Raw genomic sequence first — 23342 nt, 5'->3', positions numbered from 1 at the left:
GGGCGGAAAATGAGTGAGCAGCTGCATGGTGCTTAGTTGCTGGCTGGGGTTAAACCACAAGAGCAGGCTTGTGGAGTTGACACTGGAGACTGAATCTTTCATGTGAAGAATGAGCAATGTGTGTGTCTCTGTGATACCTACTGCTTTTGGAAAAGGTGGCAAATGTAGGACTCTGTCAGCTTGCAGTCTTTCAGCATGTTACCTGGATATTGCTTTGCTAGTCTGGGTAGAACCAACTGCTTGCTAACTGCCTTGCACTGCTGGAAAGAGTTACTGCATGGTGGGGACTGCTCTAAAATGCTCATGGTCGGGATTCTCCTCATACAAGTAGGAGACGTAAACTCAGCCCATCCACTATATTCTTAAACATTCCCTAAGCAATCTCCCTGGAGGGAACATCAGAAATTTATTTTTTTTTTTAATCACTAATGACTTACAGTTCTGCTTTTGCTGAAAAAAAAAAAAATCATACCATAAACCTACCAATGTAATGAATCAGTACACTATGTGTATGCAATACATATGAACATATGTAATATGTACAAATATATGCATTGCATTAGCAGATACAGCAATCGTTTAATGCATCGTCACTCAAACATGCTGCAGGATGCCACATCGTGCACATGAATAAACTGTAAGTGTGTTTTCCCAAGCTGTGCTACATGGCTGTGGATCTCTGTCCTTGCCTGGTGGCTATGTGCAACACCTAAAGGGAGAGATTGCATAGGTTCAGACTTTGCTAGAAATGAGACTATATGGAGGGGAACTTCACTGCTGAAGGCTACCGTATTGTTGCCTTTCTTCTTAATTATGACAGCTGTTAACATTCCCTCAAAAGTGAGACTTAAAGGTGCAGTGCCAGCCCCCCCACCCCCTTCCCAACTTATCTGAGAGCACAAAGTTCCTACAACAAATTTCATGGGTTTCTTCTGTAAGGACCTTGAGGCCAGCAAGTTGCTTATGGCCACAGCTGAGCTGGGATTGGCCATCCAGCTGTGACAGCAGCAAATTCCACTAGCCACGCAAAGCTCTTCTCTCCACGTTGTATAATCACTCATATACCTAAATTTATGTGTATTTTTTCCCTTTTTATTCCAGCCCCTGGGGAATTAGGGAGTTAAATTTTATTTAGTGTCAGCCCAATTGTCTGAAACATCTTTGAGTGTGAACTGGGGAGTCCCTGGGAGAGGGCTGGAAGTCCTCCAAACTCCTAAGACCTGCAGACTTTAGGGAGCTGTTGCACGCAGTTTTTCAAAGTGGATTTCTTTGCCAGATCAGCTCTGAAGCAGATTAGAGATCATCGTGATGAAAGCTAAAGAAGGCTGAACGCTAAAGAAAATACAACAGCTGCTGGAATGTGCAAATGTGGGGTCAATGCTGTACATGACTGAGGACAGAGATCCAAGAAATAGAAGTTCATGGGCTGAGACTCACTGAAATGATATCAGTTACAGGACTGTTCAAGGTAACTTCTTCAGATGAGCTTGTATATAGGACATCAAAAACTAAGTCTCTTTATAACCTTGTCACATCTACATGCAATTGTTGCCTTTCAGGTACTGGTTTGTGCCTTTGCCTTTTGATCCTAGCTGATACCAGGCCTCTGTCCTTTCTTTGCCTTCCCTTCTCTGTGTGCGTCTGTCTAGTGGTCCCATTGATTTGTGTATTTCAGAGAAAGGTCTGGCTGGTGCTTGAATCGCTTTGCTTCTGTTTTCATTACAAGATGATGCCAGCCACTTCATATTGGGCTGACCTGTTCCGTTGGCTTTAGCTCAGACTAGCTCTACTATTTCACGTTCACATAAGCCTTACTGATCTGGTTTATCTTAGTCCAAGCATGGCAGCTGCAAATAAACAAAGTATTTGCTAGTCGTGAGCACAGAGAGACTCAGCCATACAAACTTGTTGGCTCTGGAAGTAAGCCTGAAAGTTAAATAAACCAGGAGAATGGGCACTCCCTCTACTAGCCCTGGAAAAATGCTTGGCTAAAAAGGAGATCTGGGCTTCTGTTCTCAGTTGCAGCCTTTTTGTTAAGCTCCTAGAAATCCTGGGAGTGGGTTCCAGCTCAGCTGGATGATTTTTTTATGATCTCTGGGATCCAATTAAAAATAAACAAACACATCATCCAGCAATGTCTACTTTCCCTGCTTCTAGCTCATGCCTCTTTTGGGGAGTTGCCTATCTCCAGGATTCTGAAGAAGTATCCACTTTTTCCCTGCTTATTGCAATACATCCATAAATAATACATTTCCCTCTCTAAATTACATTTAATTCTTCTACCAAGGTTATTTCAAAAGAGTTAGCAAGCACAAGTAAAATCCATATCCCCTCTTTTCCCTGTTTTCCTACAAGCTCTCCTGCTTATTCAGTTACAAAGGTTGATCTCTGGGAGTTTGGAGAGACTGTGTCTATCTCCCAGTGAGAGACAGACAGCTTTGCCTAAGCAGGGATCTGCTTACCTTGTCATTTTACTTGTAATTCAGCAGCTCAGAGGTCACTTCTGCCTTATGTTACTGAAGAACCAGAGCAAAAAGGATGTATTTTGCATGACTCACATAACCCACATTTTCTGTAAACTTTAATTATTTTCTGTGTGGCGTTTGCCTTATGCAATGAAATCACTGCTTTCCTGGTGCAATTTCTTTATCCCACTGGTGCAGAGCTGTAAAGACAATTTAACCTTTGACGACTGAGGCTCAGCCACTGCTGCAACACATGGTATTTATAATCCTACCGCTTGATTAGGTGCTGAATGGTGTCTGGAGAGGCATATGTGATAATTCAGTTAACTTGAGTGGCTCTGTTTGAAAAAAGATAAAAAACTAACTAAATGAAAAAAAACCCAACCCTGAGAAATTATGTCATGGACTCGTTCCCTAAAACCCACTTCTGTCCTGGGGCTTGTACCTCTGCTAGGTACTTTAAGTAAGCAAACTTCAAGCTTTTAAACAGTATGCTGAGAATCGGTGCCATAAAAGCCTCCAAAAAGTTTTCTAAGTCTTGATTTTGCTTTTAACAGGCACCGCTGGTACTGAAGATGTGAAGAGAGACAGCAATTCTCAATGAGCTATGCAATTATGTCAGCTAGAAAATTATACTTCATTCGACCTCCATAAAACTCAGTCCCTATTCTATGGAGGCTCACGTGTTCCTCGCAGTAACGCCGTGTCTCGTGTGTTGGCTAAACGTTTGGACAAGGATCATCCCAGGCCCAGGAGGGCCGATGGGTTGCGGTGCCGTGGCTGTGCCGAGGGATGGCTGGAGGGCGGAGGAGCCTCCTGGAAGAAAGTGTGAGGCTGGTCCCATCCTGCCAGCCTCCTCCCCACGCGCCCGCCCACGCCGTCATGTCTAGACTGCTGCCCCGCACGGGGTGAGGACGCTGAGCTCAGCCCTTTCAAGTCAAGGAAAGCTCCTGTCGAGGGAATTTTGCCTCGGAGATGAATGTGGGCTTAAGCATCCAGTGGGTTTATAAGCAGTCTGTATCCCTAGGTTCTCCATGCCTGCGTTCTGCTGGCTCAGGGCCCCGAGTGGGTCCGTGCTTTGGGACGTTATCGCTACCGTCTGGCAGCTGGACAACTTGCATCTCATGAAGAAATTTCTCTGCGATTTCAGAACCGGTTTTGTTCTGACCCAGGGTGAGACACACAGCTCTAAAGAGTTTTATGGGACAGGAATGCCATAAAAAGTTGAAAGCCAAAAATAACTTTTCTCCCCCTCCCTCTTTTCACCTCCTACCCTCCAAGCCAATATTCACTCAGGGCATGGAAAGGAAGGGAGAGGCATGTGAAGGCTGTCAGAAACAGCAGTGGCTGTAAAACTTTGGGGGAGTGGGCTGCAGCATCTGGTTTGCTTGCTGAGTTCTGAAGAATTTAATCAGTAATAAAGCTTCACCCAAACGTTGTTTTTGACAGAACTGTAACTCCTGTTGAAAATCACTCTTGGCCATTTTATCGGCTGTAATCAGCACCTGGACGAATTTAAGAAGTAATAGCTACATTCTAAATGCAACCAGCACTCTCTGCAGGAATAAAGTTTGAAGAAATAACACTTCCCCAGGAGATGGAGCAAGAAGATAGTGTTGCAGATGTCTTTAAAAACAGAGTCCGATGCAGTCAGGGAGAGAGAAATTAAGTAGAATAGTTTCACAGCAAGATGCTGGACACAGAGAACCATCAGAGCACAAAGTGGGACCCAGCAGCAAAGACCAGAAGATCAGTTTGGGTTGGGAGGGACCACTGGAGGTCCCAGGAGCAGCCCCTCTCCCCGCAGGACCAGGCTCATAGCTGCATCAGCTTGCTTAGGGCTGTCTGGCTGAGCCTTGAACATCTCTAAGGACAGAGATCCCACAAGTTTTTTGCGTCCCTCATGGTAAAAAAAAAGAAATTCTCATATCTAATGGGAATCTCCGTGTTGCAACTTGTGTCTGCTGCCTCTTGTCCTGTCACAGTGCACCTTGGAGAAGAGTCTGCCTCCATCCACTCTATGGCCACTTACTAGGTAGTAGGTGGCAGCAGCTGGCTCTCTCTTTAAGCATCCCAGGTCTCTCTGCCTATTCTTACTTGTTTCCTAACACTGCTTAATGTTTTATATTGCTTCCAGAGACTAGATCTGGGTCAGGAAACAGCATTAAATGTAGGTTTGTCCCACAAGCTGAATCCCCGTGAGCAGCCTGGGGAGTGCCAGAAGTGGAAGGAGCATGTGTGGGAGGAGGGGTGTCATGGGGAGAGGGGGGAGACTCCTGCTTTAGACCTTTGGGTTGATCAGCATAAACCTTTCCTATGGCCTGGAATTGAATGGCACTAAATCTTGATAGCCACCATCTGGAAACTTGTGTTAGTGATCGCTGCTGGAAGGGGTCAGCTTTTATGCCTTGTAACATTCTTAATAGGTGCAGTACAGTCATGTCTCACAGGCACCCTTTCTGTAGAGGTTGGTGGGGTTTTTTTTTTCCCCTGGTGTGGATGTTTCTCAGAAAGTGTGCATGATGGAGGACCAGGTGTAATAGTGTACCAGTAGAAACAGCCTACTGACCGACTACAATGGCTCAATGTGGCTTTCGATCCTTTTTTTAACTGTTTCTCTGCAGCTGTGATCATTGCAGAAGGTGGTCCTGTGAAGCGGGAATGGCCTTGTGCAACAGGTCCTGGGAGTTCAACGCCACTTGTTTGCTGGTTGGTAACTGTTTGCGAGAGAGGGTGGAGGTCTAGGGATACTTTCCAGAAACAGAAATAATCAGATGCTTGCACCATGGTTCAGTGTTCAGTTCCTATTCCACTGGCTGAAAGAGTCTACTTAAAAAAAAAAAAAGAATAAATCTTGAATTGTACGGCTCTTGACATCTGAACCACTTCTCTTCTGGTTTTATATGAAAGTGGGATATAAGTTACAGTTGCTTTGGGAATCCATACTTCAGACTTTCTGACTTCTGTGAGTCTAATTTCTCAATCTGACTATTTCATTAAACATATAAATTGAATGAGGCTATAAACACCTGCAAGTAAATGTCTTAATTGTTATGTCAACAACATAAGCATGTATGGCTTTTTAAATGGCATGAAGGGCCAAATCTTCTACCAAATGTCGTGGAATCTAACTATACAAATGAAAAACTTCTTGCCAAGTCTTGCTTAAATGTAGCACACATTTTTATTACAAAAAAAAAAAAAGTGAATTGCCAAGGTTTATTTTTCCTTCTTTAGGTGATGTCATTAAACTATACTGACAGGGGTGGTAGGAGAAGGGGAACCCATGTCCCCGTTCTGCAGCCTGTCTCTGGTAGCATCTGCCTCTCTGAAAGCCAAGTGCACCTGGACAGAGGTCTGCTTGCCATCAGTCTCCATGCCTTTGTGACGGTGATGCTGGCTGCCACAGCAAGGATATACACCATGCTTTCCTCTGTAGCATCTGTAGGGTTAAGAAAGGACAGGCGCAGTGCAGAGTCCTTGTCAGCTATGGGTACCTGCAGCTGTCTTTGTTGCCTCCAATAGTTGGCCCCCATCTCACCTTCTCTAATGCTCTTGCCCCTCCAATTCCCTCTTTACTGCTGCCTCTTTTTTGTGGGACTTATATGAGTTAGGGGTTATACAGGAAAAAAATATGTTGGTTTTCATCTGTTGATTGAATTCAGCTACAGTCCATGGGAAAAATGTTTTTGAAAGTCATAAACTAGAGTGTTGGCTCAGGCTGACTTGTGGTGTCTGCCTCTTGGTGAAATGCAGCCAAATCATGCTGTTGATTAGGAACAACAGTCCTTGATCTATTTTGATCCATCTTGATAGGTTTCATAAGCACAGGTTGGGAAAACTGATGAGGAAAAAAAGAAAAAGAAAAGCTTCAGTTCATAGTCAGCAGCAAGATGCAGTGTATCGAGAGCTGGCTAACCATTCTGCTTTGTGGACCTTCCAGATGAATTTGTAATAGCAAAGGAAGAATGTTTTTGGAAATAGGTGTTGCCAGCTGAAACAGAAAACACATTTCTGTAAACACCAGTTGCTGCATTTGTTTTTTTCTCAGAATTAAAACTGATGCTTTTTCTTTAACAATCCCTCATGTCTGGTCACCCTTGCATCATTTTTCTGTATTACCTGTTGCCATAGCATCCAAGTAATGATGCCAACATGATTTGAGATGAGTGAAATTGCTTGTTGCTGTGTGTTTACCTTTAACTTGGACAATGAGAATATAATGGAACGCTGTACTAGATGTTTAAAATTCACAAGGCTGAGAACTTGTCGTGGTTTAACCCCAGCCAGCAACTAAGCCCCACGCAGCCGCTCACTCACTCCCCCCCCATCCAGTGGGATGGGGGAGAAAATCAGGAAAAGAAGTAAAACTCCTGGGTTGAGATAAGAACGATTTAATAGAACAGAAAAGAAGAAACTAATAATGATAATGATAACACTAATAAAGTGACAACAGTAGTAATAAAAGGATTGAAATGTACAAATGATGCGCAGGGCAATTGCTCACCACCCGCCGACCGACACCCAGCCAGTCCCTGAGCGGCGAATCCCTGCCCCCCCACTTCCCAGTTCCTAAACTAGATGGGATGTCCCATGGTATGGAATACACTGTTGGCCAGTTTGGGTCAGGTGCCCTGGCTGGGCATGAGAAGCTGAAAAATCCTTGACTCTAGTCTAAACACTACTGAGCAACAACCGAAAACATCAGTGTTATCAACATTCTTCACATACTGAACTCAAAACATAGCACTGTACCAGGTACTAGGAAGACAGTTAACTACATCCCAGCTGAAACCAGGACAGAACTGTATTTGGGTGAGGTTATTCACATACACAACTTTATGTATATCCTTTAGCTCCCTCGTTTAGCACTATGGCTCCTTGCATGGACAGTGGAGAGAGATGCCCCAATTCAGAGAATGCATGAGCTGGCAGCCTGCTTTGCCCTCAGCCATATAGGGAGCATGAACATAAGTGTTAAACCACTCTTCTTCTTTCCTCAGCATATGTTTGAGTGGGGTTTTTTTTTGGTTTGGTTTGGGAGGTGTGTGGGGTGGTGATACTGTTTTTTGCCTTGCTTTCATAGCCTTACTAGAGCTTTTTTGTGCTAAAGGAAAAAAAAATTGTGTGGTCTTATGAGAAATATTTATTAACTTCATTTTCTTTTCTGAATGCTTTATCTTACTGTTGTTCTTGTGCATATTCTGCCTTGGAGATGATCCATATTCCTTAAAATACTTTTCCCTGAGAGCAAACACACAGCCTGCATGCAGGTTGAGGGAGGAAGGTTTTTTCCTTGTGGCCTCTAGGAACATGCAGAGGGGACGGAAAGGCTCCCTTCCATGTTGTCCTCAGGGCAGTTTGTTCCCTTGTGCCAGAGACATGGTCTCTCACTGATGAACTTCCCAACCTGTTGCTACGTGTAGTTATGATCTGTGCTGCTGCCACCAAATGACAAAAGCTTCTCTTCAACAACTGACCAGCAGAGAGAGTGTTTTTTTTGTTTCTTCTTCCAGATACTGTGTTGAACTGCAGGTCCAAACACAAGTAAAATAAATGTCTTTTCTTGCGCATGTGACCTATACTAATATTAAAAGATGAAGTGTTGTAGTAAATGAAGGCTTACAACTCTTTACATGTTGAATAGTTCTGATGGGAGCCAATGTGTGACCAGGAAGGACAAACTTCAAAATGAGTACATCGTCTACAGAGCCCTTTTAGAGAAGTCACTTCCTCTGCCTGTTTCATTGCACACACTTACTCAGCTCCTGACCTGCAAGGCAGAAAAGCTCGCTCTTGAGTCACTCAGCCCTAGACTAGGTTTACCCCACTTCAGGTTGGTTATGTTGTCAGCCTCCTCCTCCAAATCCCTTCATAATTTTTCCCATAGCTCATGCTCTTGTAGTTGGGAGTGAAGGAAACCTCAGCGTGCTGTGCTGAGCTCCAAGGAAATGCTCCCACATATTGCTCAGAGGAAGCTGGCTGGGAAGATGCCATCTTCACTGCTCTGTGTGGCTTGCTCTTTACTTCATGTCAAGGAGCTTGAGCTCAGTGTATGGGCAAGCCTGGCCACGGGACTCTGCCTTAGATTGCAGGCACTGAAATGTGCTTCCACAGGCTGCAGTCAGGACAGTCAGTTCAGAGGTGTTTCCTACAAAGCTCAGCAGAAGGTGGCACCCTCTCTTTGGGATTGGCCACTTTGGTGCCTCCAGCCTCTGCCCAGGACGCCTTGAGTAAGTGCTCTGCATAGGGAGCACCTCCCTGGATGTCTTTGGGAAGAGAGCTGGGGCCATCCAAATCCATGCTTGGTCAGCTGAGAAGGGAAGGGATGGCTGGAGCTGGGGAAAAAAGAAATGCAAGGGTTGCGTTCTAAGCATCCATCTTCCGCTGCAGCACAGCAGACTCGGCATCTGTCAGAAACCCTGGTGGAGACCAGTGTCCTTCCTGTCATTTGGATCCTGACCAAGACCACCAACGGTTTTTAAAGGTTGGTTTTTTGTAGCTGAAAGCAGCTGAAGTAGCTGCATAAATCCCACAGCCCTGGAGGAATGGCTGTGGAGTCTGTCTAGGCAAAACAAGCAGGAGAAATATTACTTCATCAACAAAGTACTAAGGATGTGTTTTGAATCCACACATCATGAGCTAATTACCAGATGGCCTGAGTACTGCAAAAGAAATGGCTCAGATGATAGATAAACATCAAAAAGAATGATTCAAAAAAGCCATCTGAAATACATTTTGTATCCTTGCTCACACGGACGACCTCCAGACATTTTGTTTTGCATCTCTGTACGTTTTGCGCTGTTAGATTTCCTCAGGTTTTTTCAGTGTCTTTTACTAGGGTTGAATACAACAGTGCCATTTCAAAGGAGAACCATTGCTTGGGCTCTCCCGGTGCCTTGTGCTAGCGCAGCAGTGGGAGCCTGCCTTCACGGAGGGTTCTGGGGCTGGAGATGGGCTGGAACCACTGGGGAGGGGGCTGGGCTCACTGGTGCTGGGAGCTCCGCAGCAGGACCCTGGCACCTGGGAACTCATGCTGATTTTTAAGGGCAGCAAAGAGGATCTGAGAGCTGGCACATGCGAGATGATGACAAGGGCCAAGGAGCCCAGCAGTAAAAGCCACGTTGTTCTCATTAGACACAAAGAGAGTGAGCAATCAAGCCATACAAAAAAGTGCCAGGTTTTGTCCTCCAGGTGTCCCTTGGAAGCAGACTGAAGTAATAGACTTTGTTTATTTGGCCAGCAAAACAATTGATAGATAGAAGCATTCCTTGAGGGTTTTTTTTTTCTCATCTAACTATTTGTTCCTTAATCTGTTTTCTGCTTTTTCCTTCCCCTTTGAATAATAAGGCCAAAAGTAGTTTCATCTGCATTTCTGCTCATCTCTAAAGTCATCAGCAGTGAGCACCATGTTTGTGCTCAGCTGATGGTGAGCTATGGACTAAGAATAAAAAAAAATGAAAGCACTTTTGCATAGCTCATTTGCCTTTTTGCAGGCCAGGTAACATAGTGTTGTATCAAGCTTAGAGTATCTGGAGCTCATCGTATTTTGTGATGCTTTTTGAGTGAGAGTATTTTTAACCGTTAAAAGATATCTTTAGAAGGGTGGAATCCTTCATCTCTGAAAAGGAGGAATGTACCATCCAATTTTTGCCCTAACCTTCCATGTGCTTCCTTTTGAAATGCAATGAGCTTTATAGCTGGCCTTCTCTTTTCTTTCTCTGATCCCCGCCTCTCTCTCCCTCCCACCTCTCCCCAGCATTGGTTAAAAAACAGGGAGCATTTTATAGCTGGATGAATATGTAGTTGATACACTGTCTTGACCTCCAAAGTTTAGCCTCTAGAATGTATTTAGAGATGTCAGCTGAAAGGGTTCATTAATATTTTACTGCATTACCTCATTCTTGCTGCCACAACGTTAAAAATGTGCTTTCCCTGAATGTTTGTTACAGGAGCCTCATTGGCCACGTTGTCATGAGCTGTCTGTGTCTGCTGGCAGCTCCCTCTTCCACCCCAGCACGGGCTGCAGGAGGCAGCAGCTTGAAAAATTAATGAGAGCTAATACGGCAGTCCTGTGCAATTGAAAAAGAAGACAGACACACACACACACATATGCACAGATGTGCAATGGCCATGTATGTGTGTGTTTCATGTAGACACCACTGCTACTTGAACATGCAAGACCAGATGCTGAAGTTGCGTAGCAGGCATTGGCTGGCATCCAGCGATGCAGCAGTGTGCACAGCCGGGCTGCCTCAGGCCCTGTGAAGGTGTCAAATTCCTCACAGTAAGGCCAGATTCCCTCTGAAAAATGATACCGTCTCATCAAAGCCTTTGCAGGAGGTTTGGTTTGGAACCACAGCATCGAGAGCTTTGTGCTAGCAGGAGATCCTCATGCATTCAGTTGTGGTACCTCGGACCTAGGTGCCGAAAGCAACAAGAAAGGAGCAGGAGAAGGAAATGAAAGGACTACATATGATGTTACCAGTGTGGGGAGGCAGGAAGAGATGGTCGTAATACATCAGAGCTCCGTGTGTGACGTGTGTCCCTTTAGATAACTGACCCTGGCTTGGGCTCATGAGCTGGTGAGTGTGGAGCCTGCACAGGGACAGGGCTGGGATTTTCATTTCATGCATTTTGCTGGTTGCAAGCATACAGGTAATTTCTGCGTATTGAGGCGGGAGAAAGACAGTTTCTGTCATACGTGCATAATCCCCCAGTTATTCTTGAGAGAGGAAAGTCTGCAGGTGCCCTGGTCATCAGTCATTGTCCAACTAGTCTTCCCCATAGCAAAAGATTATTTTCATTAGATTTCTGTTTTAATAACAGCTCTAAATAGCAGTCAGTGGAACTGGCCTTGGGAGGTGCCTGTCAGGCCAGGAGAGGCAAGGAGAGGTGCTTGGTGACCACCTGCGTGGCTTTCTACTTGTGCAGCACATCCCTCAGGCAAATCTTGAAGCTATGTTGTGAGTGATTTCTCATACCATGAACTTTATCAACTTGAAACATAGGATTGACGGAGTTTCTTCAATCATAGGAGTCTCACTGAATGACTCTGAATACTATTTCTCCTCCAGCTCTTTTTCTGCTGTCCTAAGTGTACACCTTAATTCTTAATGATGTGCCCTACAAACACCTGTAGGAGAAGTCCTTCAGTGCAGTGGGGCAGGGTCATACTGCACTTGTAGCTTCTGCTCCCTTGGCCACTAAACAGGGAATCTGCCTTTCCTGTTGCATGCTCACAGGTTGCTTTGCTCTTACTTTCCCCAAGCTTTTAATAAAGCATTAGATTTCCTCTGTTCTCCTCCCTCTTGAGAAAGAAGCAACAAAAAATGATCTAAAATAGCCTATATGCACTCAGGGTAGAAACACAGTTTAAATATCACATGATGCTGTGCAGAGCAGCAGCAGTTTTACTTTCACAGCATCGCCCAGGGATTAGCAAGTCAGGGAAAACCACGAATGCTTCGATTACACAAACACCGGGAGCTGAACGATTTGCCTTGTCACCCAGGCAAGTGGGATTTCTGGGATGCCTGGTGTTACTGCATTGGGTGTGTTGTCAGAGCAGCTGTCCTGGCACTGACTTACAAACTAACACCACTGCGTGTGTAAGCACACACAGGTTTCTAAACAGAGCTGAGGAAAACATACTGCAGCTGAAATCTGCTTCCCCTCCCGTTTTCTGAAGTTATGTCAGGACCATCAATGGGCCTAACAAGGGAGTAAATGCATTCACAAGCTGGGAAAGAAAACCAGCAGGTTTCTTTGTTCCCTGTGGTCTGGGGGAGCTAACACTGGTGGTGATTCTGCTATCTTGTAGTAAAGGAAAGAAGTAAGGAGATGAGGGGGTTTGTTTTGTCTCTTGGAATGGCTAAAGATAAAGGAGTGGCCAATATAAACGCTACATTGTAGGTACATGTCAATTTAAACCATGTCGTGGGAGCACAGGCTTAGCTTTTGCCTGGCAAAGCCTGCCTAGCCGTTGCTCCCACCATGAAATTTTTTTCCAAGTTCCTTAAGAAAAACCCTTTGGTAAGTGAATTTTTTCTTCTTTTTTTTTTCAGTGGAAATAAGAGAAAAGCGAGAGAATTAATTGAACTCCTGTTTCTCTTTGAAGGCACCGGCAACACGACTCTAATGCTGACATGTTATGGTGCAGAGGCATGTGAACGCAGGCAATGCCATGGCTGGGAGCTGCTCCTGCCCCAGCCTTGCCTCTGCTTCACCCCCCAGCACCGGCACCGGGGCAGGGGCAGGCTGTCAGTCCCCAGTGAGATGTTGCTCTTTCCCAGGGCTCAGCCCCTCAGTCTAACTAACTTTTCAGTGAACTTGGTTTTTATTGTTGAACACAAGCTGCTATTGGGGCTTCTCTTGGAGCTGAAGCCCAAGTCGGTTTGTGGCTGTGGCTGCAGGCAGTGGGTCTTGGCTGTGGGACCCGGGAAGCCCCTCCTGCAGCTTCAGCATTGGCAGCCTGCTGAAATGTGAGCACTTTGGTTTTAAGTGGTAAGTGTCTCTTTAAACAATGTTACCAGATAAATGCTGGAAATGAGATATGACTGAAACTTCAATAAATATGACATCACCTCCTTGGCCATGCCATTTTTCTCTTTGAAAAAAGTCTATTTGAAATAGCAGAAAATCTTTATTGAATTTGCAGTCAGCTCCCTGTCACCTTACAATCGGGTGTTAAAATGCCCACAGGCTTCACACAGGTGTTCCTGCTCTGCCTTGCCTATTAGTGCAGTGTTGCACAGGTCGGCTGGACGGGAATAAATGGCCTGGACCCTGTGTTCAGCAACAGGGATCACTGAGGGAAATGCATGGTGATGCTCGCCACTACCACATGGTTGCTGTAAGAACTGTTGTAGCAGAAACACAATTTCCACAATGTAGTGTAAAAATGAAAGCTCAGCACTGTGAGCAAGTCAGGGCTGCCAAACCTGAGCCTACAGAAAACTGGGTCATCTTCAATGTAGTGCTTGATGCTGCAGGAACCACCTGGGTTTGCTAGGAGAGGGGAAGTATGAGAACGTGTTGATGACAACTGTGATGGCCTTTTACCCCTCTGGCTAATGAGTGCTGCCTATCACAGAAGCAAAGTATCACCTCACCTTTTACCTCACCAGAAAATTGGGTTTAAAAAAAAAAAAAAAAAAGGAGCTGCTTCAGTTTAAAAGGTGAGTTTGTGGGAAGGTGAGGAAACAGAAAGCAGCATTCAGCTCCAGGTCTCCCCTGGCCACTTGGCTGTGTGGCCTTTTCCTACACAGGAGTGAAACTAAGGCAGAAACTGCTGAGGGGCCCATTTTTGGGTAGTGTAGTTAGCATTTACTTAATTGCACAAGAGGGTGGTAAATGGGGACACCTTGGTGTGGTAACAGTTCAGAAAGACTTATGGCTTTTTTGTCTTCTGACACTGGCTGCTGTGTAGGAGAATAAAAAATGGGGTATAAAGAGAGCAGCCACAAGTGCCTGATGTATGGCAATGGTGCATGGAAACTGCAAGCACTCACTGGGAGCAGAACCCAGGAACAACCCCCTCCCCCCCCTTTGGCACCTTATTTCACGTAAGAGAGCAGGCTAATTGGCTCAGGAGCAGTGGGGTCAGGTGGCTGCTGTTGTCCTGATGCAGCACCCCAGTGACATTTACCAAACCAAGGCACTGGGGGCTCTCCAGGCAGCTGCTCCTGTGGGAGCTCATGCGTTTTGGAGAAAGCACTGCAGGAATCAGAGAAAAATCCCTTCATGGTCTCCTGGCCCTCATGTAAAGTGAAGCTCCTGCATAAAGGTGATGGCCAAGTGCTCAGGAAATGCTCCGAACTCTTCTTGGACTGAGTATTCACCAAATCTGTGAAGAACTCAAAGTAAGGGTGCCAGCATTAGATCTCATCAGACTTGGCCTCCTTCCTCCATGCCTGGTTCTCCATCTTGGACCTCAAAACAGGCCACATCACCATTTCCTGAAGCACAGCAGAATCAGCACATCCTCTGCCAGCACCTGGAAAGCAACTTTCCTGCCAGCTAAACAGAGGAACCATACTGTCCGGTAAGTGTGCGCGTCGGGATGGTTGCATTAATCACCATGCTGTTGGTATGTGGTAACCCTAAGGTGACCTGCGTTTTGCAGAGGTCTCCTTCAGTTTGGCCTCACAGCTGTTGTTACCTGCTAGCTAGCTCACTGGGCTGAGGTGCGGGCCATCCAAAGAAGGGTCTGGTGGGCAGGCAGGCCCCTTCCAGAGCGTTCCTCTGCCCAGGGCAGCGGAGCTGAGGGGCTGCAGGCCCCGCTTGCTGGACACTTTAACAGACAACGGCTTCCCGAGCAGAAAGGACAAGTTGCCATGCTACAAAGCTGTGAGAAGGAAATCCAAACGGGTACGGGGAAAACCTCTGTTCACCTCGAGGGTGGTTAAGCACTGGGACAGACTGGAGGGGTTGTGATGTTGCCATCTTTGGAGACTGCCAGACCACAGCTGGACAAGTTCCTGAGCAAAGTGATCTCATGTTGAAGCTTATCCTCCTCTAACAATACGAATGGTTAGAAAAGCATAGGTTCAGCACTCTGACTCTCTCTGGTGCAAGGGTGGGGTTTGTGGACTATCATCAGCATAGCTCAGCCTCATAAAGAAACAATTTTGCAATTTCTTTTCTCAAAAGCTGTGAGCTAGGTTGGAAAAACGCCTTTTGTGACAATACCACAGACATGAAATTTGTTATTGCTGACACCGAGGAATAGACTGAACTAGACCATTTCAGTTGGAAGGGACCTACAACGATCATCTAGTCCAAGGGCCTGACCACTTCAGGGCTGACCAAAAGTTAAAGCATGTTGCTAAGGGCATTGTCCAAATGCCTCTTAAACACTGACAGGCTTGGGGCACCAACCACCTCTCTAGGAAGCCCGTTCCAGGGTTTGACCACCCTCTTGGTAAAGAAATGCTTCCAGACATCCAGTCTGAACCTCTCTGGGTGCGGCTCTGAACCTACAGCTTCTTTGGAAACACTACAATATCAAGTCCTGTAAGGAAAGTAAAACCACTGATGCTTGTAAAGCAAAACTGGTTCTATTTTAAGGCTGTTTCTTCTTGTCTTACCTAGGCTTATTCCATTGAAGAGCTGCTCCTGTATTGAACAAAACAGGAAGAAGTCATAAAACCTGGCAAAATAACCACAAGGATCCATTTCATTTAAGCCTGACCTGGTAACCTTCTAAAAGGCCATTTAATCCCATCTACCCAGTTCAGTCCATTTGTATAGATAAGGGCTTATGTTATCATCTTCTGAGGCATGATTTCTTGATTACAAGGGTGGAAGAGGGAAAACAGAACCTTTCCCCAGCAGTGCTCAGCTCTGAAAAATTGGACACAGGGGCTTACTACAGACTTATGTGTCTGTACATACAAGTATTTCTGTGTAACTATACTGTTGCTTTGGACCCAATGACTTTATTCTGACAGTTTGGCGGTGGCTGTTACAGCAGCCAATACACTGTTTTTGGTAAGCTACAGTGTCTCTGGCAGAATCCCAAAAGCATGGCACAATTCAGGTTGTAAGGGACCTCAGGAAGCTTCAGGTCAAACCTCCCAGGCAAAGCATGGCCAGTTACAACAGCTTGCTCAGGGCCTGTCCAGTCAAGTTTTGAAAAACTCCAAGGCTGAAGGTCCCACAGCTTCTCTGGGCACTTGCTCCAGTGTTTGACTACTCTTATGGTGAAAACAATTTTCCTCCCTTGTCGCAACTTGTGTCTGTTGCTTCTTGAGCCATTGTTGTGCAGCTCTGCAGAGCTTGGCTCCACCTTTTCTGCACCTCGCCATTACGTAGCTGCAGACACCAGTAAGCTCTCCCCTTGGACTTCTCCTTTTTAAGGCTGAACAAGCCCAGCTCCCTCAGCCCCTCCTCGCATGTCACGTCCTCCAGCCCTCTGCCAGACTCATTTCAGTATGAGTCTTCCTTGCACTGGAGACCCCAAACCTGCATGCAGCTCTCCAGATGTGGTCTCACAACTGCTGAATAGAGGGGACTAATACATTTCCTTGACTTTCAGATATGCTTTTCTAAGAGCAGCCCGGTACACTGGTGGTTTTCTTTGCCTCAAAGGCACACTGCTGATATATGTGCAACTCCCACCCCCGTCCCCGGCTCCTTTTATAGTAAAGCTGTTCCCTAGCCACCTACCTAGTCTGAGTTGCTGCATGGGCGACTTTGCATTTGTCTTAGCTGAACTTCACGAAGTACCTGGCAGCTCATTTCTCCAGCATCTAGAGGTCCCTTCTGAAAGGCAGTCCTGCCCTCCGTGCAACAACTGCCCACCCCATGCCCCGGCAGGGCAGCTGACACTCTTGGGTTATCACAAACCTCCCCAGACCCAGATTCGGTGTGGTCCACAAACTAGCTGAAAGTGCACTCTCTCATGTCCTCCAGGTTGTTAATAAAGACATTATACGGTACTGGCCCCAATATTGATTCCCTAAAGACTGCCACTAGGAACTGGCTGCCAGTTTGACTTTATCTGGACAGTTGCACTCAAAGGATGGTCATCCACAGTACACTTTTCACCTGTTGTAGTTAGCGATCCAGTCCATGTCACCAATTTGACTATAGATTGTTTTAAAAAAATAAATAAAAAACCAACAGAAGAATCCTTTTATTTTCAAAGTTTGATCAATCCATGAAAGAAAGAGCAGCACATTTCTGCAAAGCCCAAATAACTGTACAGCTCATTCTGCAGATAGATTTTTCTCACCAGAAAGGAAGTGCCTGTTAAACAGAAGGAACCCAGAAGGGAGCCAGGACCAACTGTGGCCGGCATGGTTCTGCTGGCTGGTACCTTTAGAAACACATTACACCCTTCACACTTCTCCTTCCAGTGTTGCTCTCCTTAAAATCACTGAACACCCAGGTAAGGATCCATCTAACCACAACAGACGTTTTAGCATCCCTGTTGGATCCTATGTCAGGGCTGACCTGTATATTTTGATTTTCATTCACAGGTCCTATGGAAGAAATGGAGCAAAATTCTCCACTGGGGAATGCTGCCTGGCTGCATGAGGAGCAGCCACCTTTCCGTTACACTTTGGAGGAAATCAGGTTGTCTTCCAGTGAGTTCCAGTCACCAAATAATTTTATTGTTACAATATGATGAAGCAATTTTTATTTTGTGCACTTTGTGTGCTCAAAATGTTAGTTTTCACAGTATAGAATGGATGTGACAGCATTTGTCATGGAAGCACTCAGCAGAGTATGTTGCAACTTCATTTAGTTGTGCTGTTTTATGAAGTTCTGCAGTAAAATGTGCCAGCAAATCATGTTGTATTAGTTTCTTTCTGGTGATTAACTAATCATTCGTATAATAAATAGCAGCTAACTACAAGAAAGAGATTTATTTGTCACAGAGTTAGAAGAATGTCAAACTTTTCCCATTTCATGTAAAAAGGCAGAGGAAAAAATACTTCTAAAATGACTTTGCAACATGTGCTTTATTTTAAGTCATTACTGAATCAAAACTACACAGTATACCCTTTTAACATACCCTACCCACTCAATTATTTTTTTTTCTCAATAATTTTTTTAACATGGAATGAAACCTACACTGCAATTGTAAATTTTCATGCTACAATGTTCTCTAATGAGCCATTTGTGTCACTAATAATAGTAATTTAAGAAAAAGGCCATTTTCAAGCTCATATGTATGTCTATATTTGGGAACTTAAAAAGAAAAACCCATCTCAGATGTAAAAATGTGACTTGGAATATGTAAACATTTTTGTATACCTGAAACACTGGAAGAAGAGTATCAGTGAACAGCAAAACAATGGTTGCCTTAAATCATCGAAATGGGAAAAAGCATGTCATGGGGAGCAGAGAGAAGCACACACTATTCAGTCTTTAAAGGGTTATAAGAAATGAAGTAGCTCCTTAGGTCACTGAGTTCACTTTCTTTTCTCCTCTAATGGAAAGCAGTAACTTTGAAGAGAATGGCCCAGCAGAACACCCCAATAATTCACCATCATTATTCTAGCCATTAGTTAACCTTGACGAAGTGTCAAGTTTCAGTTGCTTTTTTTTTTCCTGAGAAAAGTCATTGATGTTTGGTGGAAATGTCTTCTGTGACTGTACAAATAAAATAAGGCATTTAAAGAGATTGTTACTTGTTTTCTTTTTGCTAACAGAGGCTTGTCCACAGTGTCCTTTGTACATCAAAACCTCTGCTTTTCTACAAATGGGTATGGCTAGAATGTCTTCAGTTCCCACTGCAGCTCTGGGTCTCGGGTGTCCTGAAGGCTAGTCAGTGTCCCATTACTGTAGCTTTAAAGTCAGTGATGTACAACAGCATATTGCACAATCCAATCTGTATGGCTCCAGAAAGGGTTAAGAAGGTACACTGGAGTCATCTGTGGGTTCACTCCTTTCTTTTCTCTTTAAGTTGTACTGATTGTCTGGAAAATTAAATTAGCCAGACAAAGATGCAAACTTTTTGTTGATTAAATTACAAAGCAGTCCCCAGATTGTAGAGGAGTGGCACATTAAAAACAACAAATCATCCAACCTTCTTCACTGTTGATCCTTAATTTGAAAGGCAGCATGGATTCCTAAGGCTGTAGCTTCCAGGACTCCTTCAGTGAAAAATCATTGCTACCTAACTATAAAAGGCTTAGCTCTTAAGAGAATATTGTGCTTTTTTTTTCCCTTTAAAATTCAGATGAAATCAACTTGATTCGCAGTGTGACACCAAAGACATCAATTAGTTTTTTCCCTAGTCCACTTGATCATAGTCTCTGGCGAGCGATACAGGAATATTAGTTTGGCATACAGGTCTTCTTCTAGTTCCAGTTCTCCAGTCTCTCGCACTAAGAAAATGTCAGTACACAACTTCAAGATTCGGTCTACGTTGGGTAGCTCCTCAAACATGATGGAGTGAGAGATCCCACTGAAAAATTCACGGACGAACTTCCCTATCACCAGCACAACCGAGGCATATAGTCCCATGATGCTGAAAAGAAAAAAAGGAAAGAGTTCAAATCATGCCTTGAAAAAGGGTCAGCCAAGTGTGAGCAAGCTCATCTACATGGCTAAGTGTAGTCTGTCAGCTGAGTGAACATTAATTTCTAATTAGGATCTTATTTCTGCTGTGCTGCGGGAAAATAAGGTCTCTTCAAACACCACAGAAATCTGGGAACATAAACAGCCGAGGCTGCTGACTTAAATGGTTTAACCCAGTCGCTGACAGTCTCATGTCCTGTCTGCTACAGCTTGGAAGTCACAATGGGAAATCTGACAACGGTTGGCTGCTAAAGGCAAATGATCTGTCAGGTTTCATATCTAGTATTTTTTATTAAAGTACATGTAACTGGTGACAGACTAAAGTTTACCTGTCCTCCCCTGATAAACCTCCTACGAGGAGTTCTCCAAAATCATGCCAGAAGGGCATACCTCCCGGGAAGGCACAGCCTCCTGCCTTCCCCTGTCTGTGGAGATGTATTTCATAACTGTTTCACACCCAGGGTCCCGGCTACAAGATTGGGAAGGTCACCAAAACTGGGCAGAGTTTGGGCAGAACTTGACCTGTAGCTAAACTAACATCTTTTGAATGATTTTAGTTCAATATAGGAAATAGCTGCAAAGGGTGCTTCTGCTTTTTCTCCCACTGGAGAGCAGGTATCAAGGGTAATACCATTCCTTACAAATATGAAGCTTTCTATTGGTAACATTAATAGACATGAACTGGAAAATCTCACAAAACCCCTTTTCAAAATGTTGTTATGTTCAATCACTACAACAATAAAAAGAAGTAAAACCCCCAAACCAGCAAATAAAGTCACCTCTACTTCTATCTTATCTACATGATTTTAATTTTACATAAAGATTCCTTCTTACCCATAACCAGCCAAGAATCCAAGGCTTGGTGGACTGACTTTATCACTGAATATGAAGAGTTCAAGACTCTCTTCAGATGTTTTGTATCTTTTTCCAAGCTGATTCAAAACCCACCACTCACGAACTCCCTCATCAGACACATTTTTGACCAGGGAAACTGTAATGTTTTCCCATCTGCAGTCTATTGAAAAAAAGAAATGTTAATATATATACCAAGAATTGCAAAAGTCGAACTGTTTTGAGTCATATACTTCAAACATCTGCATAATAAAGTGACTGAGCAATGTAGGAGTAAAGGTTCGTAATAATTCTCCTAAAACCTATTTTACATTATTTCTGTACAAAAGTATAATATCTAGACTTCTGTGGTTTTCCTTTTGCAAATCTCATCTGAATGTGCATTAAATAAATAAAATGTTTCATATCACCTATGTTTTCTTCTGTACAACTGTCAAATTATTTCAATATTTTCAGGCCAAAGTATCAATGAATGACAGTCAGCATGTCTGCATTTCAGGCCTAAAGACAGACATTTAACCTGGAGGGATAGCGGTCAGCTTCTGTATGTCAGAGTGCAACTATCACTGTAAATGACTGTTATTCTCCTCTATCAGGAAAAGCATACTATCCTATTACACATACTAATCACACAGACAGGAGGTGAACACTGGCCCTCCGGATTTCTGGAGAACATACGTTAGCAGTGTATACATTAAAGACCTTTTGAATTAAGAGTTCTTTAGGACAGGACCTGACTAATGACAGTGAAGCACTTGTAACTTATCGCTACTTGTATTTTCCCCAACTAATCTAATCATGCTCACTGAACCTTGAACAGTAAGCTACTACACAGTAATGTATTACATAGTACTACTACTACACCGAGTGCCAAATTTAACCTCTGTTGAGCAACCTCTGTTCTTAGATAAAGACTTATTCCTACTCTTCCAACCCAACAGGTTTTTCATTTGCATGTATGCGCATGTGCGTGCATGTATTCTGGAGGTCTATGAGTACCTGTATGCATTCTGATTGGGTAATAGCACTCCGAAATTCAATGTTTTATCTAAGCTGGATTCTTTGTAGCCAATAAGGAAGGAATAGCTAAAAAAATAAACCATTCAGTGTCATTATTTAAGCTGAGGAGCTACATTAGCAGACATGCAGCACTACTGACTGTTTGTCAGGTAGCAGGGAGATGCCGAGAAGTGAAACTTGTCATCACTTCCTCAGAAAACAAGGGAAAGCAGTTCCTGAAAGCAGACCTGAAGGAAAGGAGCTGGCCTTCATCCTTAGAGTCCTTACTGTTAAACACAAAGCTAAAATACATCCAGATGCATTTTATGCCTTATACTGTTTTCCCTCATCTCTCCCCAAGCTTGCAGGCACCAGGTAGAAACCATTGTAAGTGCATTTCAGCCTGAGGTCCCCCATAACAGCTCAGTGAACATGCAAATGTGAGTGCTGTGTTGCACTTCTTTCAACCATACTCTGTTTTCCATGGTCTGGACACTTACCTGTCAATAGCTGCTTTATGGGTTTTGCCAGAGAATCACTAGGAGCCTTGATGTAGTACGGGTACACTGTCTCTAATGTTCTGGAAAAAATGAGAAAGCAAATATTTCATATTTTTATACCTCTAAAATAATTCAGAAATACCTAACAGGGCTATACACACTTCCCAGTAATTCTTGGCTTAAGCTATGATTTTATAGTGTTCAGATGTCACATCTGAAAGTTAGCTGGATTTATTAACTATGTTCTGTCAGTACTTCAGCGGGGAGCTCCATCCATAATGTCGCCATTCACACGCCATGAATCCTACACACCTGGGGCACGTGTGTTTGCAAGGAATGTAGACTTTATATTTTGTTCCCCTTTTTAACAAAGCTGCTTTTATAGTCAGCTATGTAAGCAGCACAAAGAAAGGGAACACATCACCAGTAGTAAACAAGCTAGAAAAATATGTGGTGAGAACAGTTATTTCTTCAGAATTGCAAGATGTTTCGATAATAACACCCGAAAAGAGTGAGAATTTTTGCCAGAATCTTTCATTGGGAATTATTTGCACAGTCTTTAGGAGGATTTCAAACTTAAAAAGAAAGATGTTTGCAAAAGTTCTTCCACTGGACTCAAAATTAAATCACCTTAAGTGGGAATAAATTACCAGTATCCAGAGAGAGAGAGACACTTCATTAAAAGCAGAGATACTGTCCTAACTTTTTCCTCAAATGACTAAAAATTCCAGGGAAGGGGAGCTCTCAGGGAAGTCCTGTGACACTTTGCTACATTGCATACACCAGGCTGAGGAAGAACAGAGGTGGCCAATTTAAAATCCCTCCTGACCACTCCAGCAGGCCTGAAAGATAGGTAAGAGCTCAGCAGCTAAGTTGTCCCAGCACAGGAGGTGGCAGAAAGCTCCTTGCTGAAGTAGGCAAATGGCTACGGGCTGCCACAACCATTTTTCCTTCATGACAAAGTAAAAAAAGCTTAAATCAACACTATTATTGCCACACAGGCAAATGCAGGTATATCTTCTATGTTACTGCTTGTTTCCTGCAAAGAGAGAATTATGAATGAACTACCTCTTCCCACAAAAAAGCAAAATCTACCCTCCTTGGCACTACATCCCCTTAGGAAATATTCCCTTATCCTCACAGAGCAGAAAAGTAAAAGAGGCGTACAATATTTTTTAAATGCAATGATCAGATGTGCAACTGCAGTCTGTTTGGATGTACAAGTGTGCGTGGGTGCAGAAAAATAGCTCTGTACAGAAAAGACAAGTCTCATTTCCACCTACTAACAGATATGAACCTCTCAGAGTTTTCACTGTCCCAGCTGGCCTCAGCTTTAACTTTTCAACTCTTGTGGCCACAAATCAGAACGGGTGCCCCTCAGGGATGACACATTGGCTTAGCAGTATTTAAGAGACTACTGCTGTAGAGTAATCCCCAGTGAGCAGGCGGAAGAAGAAGAGCCAGACTCCTTTCAAATCTGAAAGGAGGC

At 44.0% G+C, this 23342-nt stretch overlaps 1 protein-coding gene and 1 long non-coding RNA gene across 2 annotated transcripts in view; both read right to left on the bottom strand.

Annotated features, from left to right (window-relative positions):
• The window catches only part of LOC104842471, a 33694-nt gene extending 17608 nt beyond the window's left edge, over positions 1 to 16086 (bottom strand). Inside the window, exons 1-2 of the long non-coding RNA XR_775453.1 lie at positions 16072 to 16086; positions 4276 to 4279 (exon numbers count right to left, since the gene is read on the bottom strand). This is a non-coding gene — a long non-coding RNA (uncharacterized LOC104842471). The remainder of the gene's footprint in view (positions 1 to 4275; positions 4280 to 16071) is intronic.
• A 2181-nt stretch (positions 16087 to 18267) lies between these two features.
• PIEZO2 (piezo-type mechanosensitive ion channel component 2) overlaps positions 18268 to 23342 on the bottom strand; it is a gene marked incomplete at its 5' end in the record, with an annotated part of 254536 nt that continues 249461 nt past the window's right edge. The window contains 3 exons of the mRNA XM_010584880.1: positions 18268 to 19452; positions 20337 to 20517; positions 21854 to 21933. Of these exons, the coding sequence (XP_010583182.1) occupies positions 19200 to 19452; positions 20337 to 20517; positions 21854 to 21933 (514 nt within the window). The remainder of the gene's footprint in view (positions 19453 to 20336; positions 20518 to 21853; positions 21934 to 23342) is intronic.

Source organism: Haliaeetus leucocephalus, unplaced genomic scaffold (assembly GCF_000737465.1).
Source record: "Haliaeetus leucocephalus isolate CR32 unplaced genomic scaffold, Haliaeetus_leucocephalus-4.0 Scaffold1007, whole genome shotgun sequence".
Taxonomy (NCBI): Eukaryota; Metazoa; Chordata; class Aves; order Accipitriformes; family Accipitridae; genus Haliaeetus; species Haliaeetus leucocephalus.
Note: the sequence above shows the minus strand (reverse complement) of the source record. Positions and strands in the feature narration are given on the sequence as shown.